The 8,759-nt window shown below is 41.7% G+C and overlaps 1 protein-coding gene across 2 annotated transcripts in view; it reads left to right on the top strand.

Annotated features, from left to right (window-relative positions):
* The window catches only part of PRKG1 (protein kinase, cGMP-dependent, type I), a 1,071,278-nt gene that overhangs the window by 1,043,582 nt on the left and 18,937 nt on the right, over window positions 1-8,759 (top strand). For both annotated transcript variants that reach the window (XM_019538593.1, XM_019538592.1), the window contains exons 12-13: window positions 4,213-4,302; window positions 6,707-6,848. In XM_019538593.1, the coding sequence (XP_019394138.1) occupies window positions 4,213-4,302; window positions 6,707-6,848 (232 nt within the window). The remainder of the gene's footprint in view (window positions 1-4,212; window positions 4,303-6,706; window positions 6,849-8,759) is intronic.

Here is an 8,759-nt window from a genome sequence, read left to right as displayed (position 1 = left end):
TTGCTCAGTCATAATTGCAGTTGCTGAATTGCACTCCTGTCTCATCCAGGTGCTAGATAACCTTCTTGTAACTTCCACCTTCATGCCAGTTCATGACTGGGAGCGTCCAGACAATCACAGTCCTGCTCCTGTTTTGGCTAGCTGGTCACCAAAGGACTGGAAAAGCCATTTTTATGACAGATGCCTATGCATGATTTATTTTATCATGGAGAAACTGCTGCACATCAGCTTCCACATGGTTCTTGACACAACAAAACCTTGATCCAAGACAAGTGGATATTTCATTCTGCTGCAGCCTTCATCTGCCTTTGCAGCCACTGAGATTATAACATCTTCTTCTATCTGTTCTGCCATTGAGGCCTTGTAGACCCAGGGCTGGGGGCTGGAGAGGCTTATTATAATGGCGACCTGTACTCTCCATGTCACAGCACCATCAAAAAATATAGATGGCTTTTCAGGAGCGAATGCGTTGACATCTGCTCTCCCCACCACATCCTGGCGGTCCAGCCACTGCATGGTCTGTGACTGTTTATTCATCAGTTACTCCTGCTTATTTCTCAGCTAACCTTCCCTGAAGGTCATTCCGCTATCTGCCACCTGTGGACACACTGCGTAGCAGTACAGCTCTGCCACCAAAATATTGTAATAAGTGTTCAATCATAACAGAGATTCTAAAGCAGAACTAATTCAGGGGGAGGGCTTTGTGAAAAGGAAAACACTATTAAAGAAATCAAAGCAGTACCATAGCCCTATTTTTGCAAAATCTTTGAACAGTAGTTCCGTTTAATTACTGATTAAAATGCATTAAAACCAGGAGAATTAAACTAAGCGGGGAAAGAAGCTAACTGTCTCTAAAGCAAAATACGTATTCAAAAAGAGGCTAATGTATTTATAAAATAAATGTTACATAGTGATTTAGTAAAGGACCAAATAATTTTATATTCAGCCAAGGGCTTCTTATAGGTAGAAAAAGGGATAAAGGACAGACTCTAAAAATGAAACCTTTTAAAACCTGACTGATTAAATCATGAAATGCTATAATTCCATGTTACTATATATTTTACATTCAAATGTAGTGCTGAGCTTCAAGGAAGCAGTGAAAGGCCAGCTATATTTTTTTCCCCTGTGTCTTTGCACAACCACTTGCAAGAATATTTGAGCACTCATGGCGCACAGGCCAGGTCCTGGAGGACTGGAAAAGGGCCAGTGTGGTCCCTATTTTCAAGAAGAGGAGGAAGGAGGATCCAGGCAACTATAAGCCAGTCAGTCTCAACTCCATCCTTGGCAAAGTCTTTGAAAAGATTATTAAGGCTCATATATGTGAGATCCCAGCAAGAAAAATTATGCTGAGGAGAAACCAGCACGGGTTCATAGAAGGTAGATCATGCCTGACTAATCTAGTCTCTTTTTATGACCAGGTTACAAAACACCTGGACACAGGAGTAGGGGTTGACATCATTTACTTAGACTTCAGGAAGGCCTTCGATATGGTACCCCACCCCATACTGATGAACAAGTTAAGAGGCTGTGACTTAAATGATTACATAGTCTGGTGGGTCACAAATTGGCTAGAGGGTCATACCCAGAGAGTGGTAGTGGACTGGTCGGTATCGACCTGGAAGGGCTGGGCAGTGGGGTCCTGCAGGGCTCGGTCCTTGGACCGATACTCTTCAATTTCTTCATCGGTGACTTGGACAAGGGAGTAAAGTGTACTCTGTCCAAGTTTGCAGATGATTCAAAACTGTGGGGAGAAGTGGACACACTGGAGGGCAGGGAGCAACTACAGACAGACCTGGACAGGCTGGATAAATGGGCAGAAAACAATAGAATGCGATTTAACAAGGAAAAATGCAAAGTGCTGCACCTAGGGAGGAAAAATGCCTAGCACACCTACTGCCTAGAAAATGACCTGCTCGGTAGCACAGCAGCAGAAAGGGATCTCAGAGTCCTAGTGGACTCCAAGATGAACATGAGTCGTCAGTGTGACGAAGTCATCAGAAAAGCTAACTGCACTTTATCATGCATCAGCAGATGCATAACAAACAGAACCAAGGAGGTGATACTTCCCCTCTATTGGGCACTGGTCAGACTGCAGTTGGAGTACTGCATGCAGTTTTGGGCACCGCACTTCAAGAGGGATGTGGATAACCTGGAGAGGGTCCAGAGAAGGGCCATTCGTATAGTTAAGGGCTTGCAGGCCAAGCCCTACAAAGAGAGACTAGGGCACCTTGACCTCTTCATCCTCCGCAAGAGAAAGTTGAGAGATGACCCTGTGGCTGCCTATACATTCATCATGGGGTTGCAGAAGGGAATGGTGAGGCTCTACTCACTATGGCACCTCAGGGGGTCACAAGTAATAATGGCCTTAAGCTAGCAGAGAGCAGATTTAGACTGGACAATAGAAGGAACTTCTTCACAGTTAGAGTGGCCAAAATCCGGAATGGGCTCCCAAGGGAGGTGGTGCCCTGGGGGTCTTCAAGAGGAGGTTGGATGGGCATCTGGCTGGGGTCGTCTGAACCCAGCACTGTTTCCTGCCTATGCAGGGGGTCGGACTTAATGATCTATTGAGGTCCCTTCCAACCCTAAGAGCTATGAATCTATGCATACAGAATTATTTGATACATGGAAAACTTACTGGCAATATCTTATCAGTATTACTCCTCCTCCTTACACTGGGTAATACTTTACTTCAGGAATATTTAAATTAACATGTACAAATATGTAGAAATTTCATTTTCCATTTTGCATGGTTATACTTATGGTAATTTTAATAAGGATGGCATATGCAGCTGCAGACCTCAGCTGCAAACTCTCCATCCCAGCTGTGAGACTTCCCATACTGGTGGCATCCCAATAAGGTATTTGCTAAGAGGAGGCTGGACAAATACCTCGTTGAGCTCATTTGAGCCCAGTTACCTCCTGACCATGGTAGGGGACTGGATTTGATGATCTTAAGGTTCCTTCTGGTCCTTCTTTCTATGATTCTATCTTATTGGGATGCCCCCAGTATGGAAAGTTTCACAGCTGGGAAGGAGAGTATGCAGCTGTGGGCAGTGCTGGCTGCCTTGAGTAGTGGGGGCAGACCCTCCTACACATGCAGATCAAATGCGGATACTAACCAGCTATAAATTTAGTGTACATTTTCAAGGTATAGCTTTATAGCTGGTTGGACTGTTTGATGGCATGAATAGGTACTTTGCACACGTAGCTGGTTTCAGTTAATCACACAATTAATCAGTTAATTGCAGAATATCTGTAATTTGTAGAGGGGGCCTTAGTGTATTAATTACTTCAAAGAAATGAAATCTCTTTTCACTTAACACAGATGTACAAACAGAATGTAAGGAGACATAGCAATATGTGCCTTTTTCTGCAGGAGCCTGAAACAATAGGTCTCAGAGGCGAAGCAACAGTACTGAGAGTTTTTCCTGTGCGTTTGTAAAGAGAAAAAATAATTTTGTTTAGTATCAATTTAAATAACCCAAATGAAAGATTTGTTATATAATGTTCTTATGTAATTAAATAAAATTCTCCATGATGCTAGTAAGAATTTTCAGTTTGCTGCACAAGAGTGCCTATAGAAACTAGAGGCTGGCCACTTAAGGTAAATGCTGACACAGAGTACATGGGGCCTTGAAATATATGCTACCTGCTCGATCTGTCTCATTAGGCATAGTTTTCACATACGCAGTCTCCTCGGGTGAGAAGAAAGCATCTTTTGATATCCAAATATTAATGGTTTCTTTTTAAGATCTGTGAAATATATTAGCAAATTAGTTATGCTAAGTTCTTCCATGAGCCACAAATTGAGTGATATTCTTTTGAAATGATAAAATGAGACCGCTTCAGATCCAGAGATTGACTCCATACTTTGAAAGATAAAATGACCTACTCATTACCACAACTGGTGTAGCTATTGTATGTCTTCTTGTCAAGTGATCTTGGAAAGCAGTGATGTTTGGAAAGTTAAAAATGTCAGACCATATATTTACTGTACGGAAGAGCAATGTCCTTGTCCTCAGTTGTATGTGGTACACCTCAATATTCAAATACTGAATGCATTCTAAAGAAATATTTTTAGCATGGTACAACAGACTAAAAAGAGAAGATGAGATGTTTAGCTGATAAGAAGTGTGAAGTATCTCCTAAGTAACTTTTGCCAGAAAAAATCCCTTCACTTTTTATTGTATTTTTCTTGTTTACAAACAATAGGCTATATAGGACATTCAAGGACAGCAAATATTTATACATGTTGATGGAAGCCTGTCTAGGTGGAGAGCTTTGGACAATTCTCAGGGACAGGTAAGAGATTTTAGGATACATGCCAACTTGTGAATTGTGATATTCTAGAGTTTCATTCTCAGTAAACCATGCTAATATATGCCAGAGACCAGGTCTTCGGCCCTCACCAGGTTTTCATAGATTTCATAGACATTAGGGCTGGAAGGGACCTTGGGAGATCATCGAGTCCAGCCCCCCGCCCAAAGGGCAGGAAGTCAGCTGGGGTCATAGGATCCCAGCAAGATAAGCATCCAAGTTTTGTTTGGCACAGGACCCAAAAAAGGTGAAGAAGGGTAGAACTAAATCACACTTCTTTCTCTGCCAAGTCCTGCAGAAACATAATGACCCCAATATAACTGAGTAGCTCAACAGCTGATCTATATTTCACTAACAAGAGCAGAAACCACTTTACTAGCTGACAGTTGTCTTCTGCCACTTTGTCATGCTCTCTTTAAGAGAAGCCTACTTCACCCAAACCACTTCAGATTATTTAAAGAAAACAGAGCCAGGAAACAAAATCTGGTTCATAAAGTCTGTCCATTCTGTGCGCAGAATGAGGAAGGAATCCTGTGGAGAAACAATATGTGATCATGTAATTAAATAAGAATTCATATATACACGAGAGCTATGCGGAGGTTGCACAGGCAACTTACATTATGATATTTCCTTACTTTTGAATGCTTGACTTCGTTAGTTTAATAGTGGTTTTTTTAGATATGCAGTTTGTACGTCTGAGAGACAAGAAGAAAGATATAGACACCACAGATAAGAGGCAGAAAACTGTGTGATAAATTAACTATACACAGTATAGTAGCAATATAAACATGTGTAGTTTAATTTGTCAAATTAATATGTCCTGAGAGATAACATCTAAGGAGATGGAGCAGAAAATAAAACATAAATTTGATATTTTACTTTTCCATAAGTATTTTTTTCCATTATTCTTTTTACTAAGACGGGCATGTCATCATTATTTAAAAAGCACTATAACATCAACATTGAAATCAGTTCTTTTTTGAAGATTTGTTGAATTTAATTCTGTTCACCTTAAATTATGGTATCTACTGCCACCTAGCTTAGAAGTGCCTTTTTTTTTGTTTCAGCTAGCACAGCTGAAGCAATTTTGCTGAGCTCATTTTACATAGCTCTGTATTCACTCCAAATGAGGTGCAAGTGTTTCACTTTTTTAAATAGTATACAGATTGGTCATAACATGACAATTAAAATTTATTTTATGTTAAATTTGAACTTAACATTTTTGATTCCTATAATAGTTTCCATTACTAGATTTGACCCAAAACTAGGATTTAAACAAAGCTTTCTGCAAATTGATTGAGAGTAGGTTCAGGCTTGATATCAGGAGGCATTACTTTACGGTTAGTCCTGCCAGGTTCTGGAATGAGCTCCCAAGGGAGGTGGTGCCCTCCCCTATCTTGGGGGTCTTCAAGGGGAGGTTGGATAGATATCTGGCTAGAGTATTATGATCCCAGCACTCATTCCTGCCCAGGGCAGGGAGTCCGACTTGATGATCTGTTCAGGGTCCCTTCCTACCCTAGAAACTATGAAACTATGAAATTCAGCCTATTAAGTGCTAGTTACATGAGTGTAAATTACTTTTTTTTTACATGTGAAAACAAGTTGGCTAATGTTGAGTTTCTAATTCAGAAAGAGCTTCCAATTAGCTGGATAGATATTGCATTAGTAAGATGAAATTAACGACTGACTACAGGCAGATAAATCTTTTAGTAGGAAGAAGAAAGTGTGTGGTTCAAACTGTTGCTATAAAAGTTTGGCAGATAATGATTAAATATCTAACTCACAACTTGCTGGATTGCTAGATCTCATAATCAGTGTGAGATACTGATGTTCTTTCTTTTCCCAGTTGAATAAAACATAAGGACACCATACAAAAAGAAACTATCCTTATTCCTCTCTTTGAAATTGTAAACTTGCCTTCTACAAAGTAATAAGAGAAACAGAAAATATGATTGTACAGTTGTTTCACAGTATGGTTTCTTTTTGGCAGTTAGTGGGTTCCTACAATCATATCATTAAATACATTAAATGTACTCTCTTGGCACCACAAGCCCTTTAGGTAGCGAGACAGATATAACCTGTTGAAAAATGTGGTTTCATAGAAAAATCATTTTGAATTATGATTGCATTGTTGGGAACTTGATCTTGCAAAGTGAAATGAATGGGACTGTTTATGTACTTAAATTTAAGCACTTCCTTGGAAAATTGCCAATGTTTAAAAAGTTCCAAGATTGAGCCCTTAAAATCTAGCAGTATAAGTTAATTTCCTGATGTTTAATTTTATTGCTGTAATCATTGTGACATGCAATAGTAGTTCAAACAGATATACAATATTAATTGCAAATTATTTGAATACTGTGCTTAACCTTTTCCATTTTTTTCTGTATAGAGGTTCGTTTGAAGATTCTACAACCAGATTTTATACAGCATGTGTGGTAGAAGCTTTTGCCTATCTGCATTCCAAAGGAATTATTTATAGGGACCTCAAGCCAGAAAACCTCATTCTAGATCACAGAGGTTATGCCAAACTGGTGAGCACTTACATTATCTTTCTTCGGAGCAGAAAGAAAATATTACTGTCATGTTCACTACCCTACAGTTAAGGCTCCATTGCCTTTTCCATTACAGAACTCCTATTCTGGGGATTTTATAAGTCAGCCATAAAAATAGTGCTTTTGGCTGAAACTTGCCATTAGAATTCCAATCCTTGAGCGAATTGTTTTTAGGAAGAGAATGAGGAAAAATCAATCTAGGTATCTTTTTAGTTGTAAAGAGGCAGAAATTGAAGTTTGATATAGCTGTTGTAAAATCTGGGATCACACACAAATCTGCTACTGTAATGTTACAGGCTCCTAGTATCTCCTATGAATAATTTGCTTTTTGTTCTTAAAAAATGCTGATTTGTTTTATGGAGGTACCACACCTTTGTTATCTCAATAAATTATCTTTATCATTTATTGTTTTGGAAACCTGACCTTGTGCTGTTAGAGTCATGCTAATATGGAATGCTGCTTCAATAGAAGGTTTGTTCCCCCATTGTAAGTAACATTTGGATTTTTTTTAAGGCCAAACCTATAGACAAGGGGTTGGACCCCACAAATACTTGATCTTACAGGTTATCTTTAAATCATCATAAAGACACTTAAAACAGGAGTAGTCACCTGTTTAAGGGTATTAAACCTGTGCTAAATACCCTTCAAACATTCTAAAGTTATGCCAATTCAAACAATGGTTATCTTTGATCTGTTTTACCCAGGTCATTCTGGGATATCATTAATCTGCCTTGGGAAGAGAAAAAGCTCTATTTTCTTATTTCCAGCATCCCAGGATGCAACATTTTCAGCCCTTCCCACTGTTTGCTTTCTGGGCAAACTTTCAACCATTCTGAACTCTGCTGCCCAGTGGGGTGGTGCGGGCTCCCTCTTGCCCCCAGGGAATAGAATATGTATGCATCAAGCCCATTGGGTCTCATCTCTGCCTCGGTGTGGCTTGCATGCAGTGATATCCCTGGGTCTTAGCCCAGCTTTAGTGTGGCAGTCAGTGAGCTCTCTATGTTTCAGCTGTGCTGTGGTGCAAGTGCTAACCTACGTCCCCTCTGAAACAGTCCCAGTTCAGTAGAGGTGCACTGATGCATCCGTCTGTACCATATTGGCACCAATAAAAGCAAATTGACATTATCGGCAATCAGCTTTTTGGAGCTGATGTAGCCAATAACGTTGCCAGTAAGTGCCATGCATGCACGCAGTTGCAGCATGCACACAGCCAGGAATGCAGCCTGGCAGCATGGAGAGCAGCATCTGGTCTGTAAGTCTGTGTAGGGGAAGGGGAATGGGGGAGAGAAGGGACATGGACAGGGCAGATTGAGGCCCCCACGGTGAGGGAGGGAGTGGGGCTGAGGCACAGGGGCAGGGGAAGGCAATGCCCAGCTAGGGCAGGGCAGGGGCAAGGCAGGGTCCAGGATGGAGCTAGCGGCTCATCTGGGAGATGTGGGGGGAGTGGGGCAGGAGAGGCAGCTCCCACTGCACACATACCTGGGGGAGGGATGGGGGGCACATGCCCCCCAGATCTGTACATGGGGCAAGAACAGGCTGCCTGCTATGTGCTTGGGGCTGATTCTGCACTTCCCTCTTCTGGGGGGCGGCACTTGGACTGGGTTGGGTAGGGTGGGCAGCGGTGGTACTGGGGGGGGCTACAGCGAATTTTGGGGTGACTGTAGGCCCCTCATGGCCTCCCCCCTCAGTGCTGCCACCACCCACCCTGTCTGGCCCAAGTGCAGCTGCTGGAAAGAGGACAACACAACCCTGGCCCCCAGCATTTTGAATGATGCCCACCCTTGCCCCACATACAGATCTGGAGGGGGGCACATGCACCCCATCCCTCCCCAGAGGTATGCACAGTGGTGGGATCTGCCTCCCTGCAGATCCTGGATGAGCCACTGGCTC

The sequence above is a fragment of the Crocodylus porosus genome, unplaced genomic scaffold (genome assembly GCF_001723895.1).
Source record: "Crocodylus porosus isolate Cpor-Errol unplaced genomic scaffold, CroPor_comp1, whole genome shotgun sequence".
In the NCBI taxonomy this organism is placed as follows: Eukaryota; Metazoa; Chordata; order Crocodylia; family Crocodylidae; genus Crocodylus; species Crocodylus porosus.
This window is presented reverse-complemented; position numbering and strand designations above follow the sequence as displayed.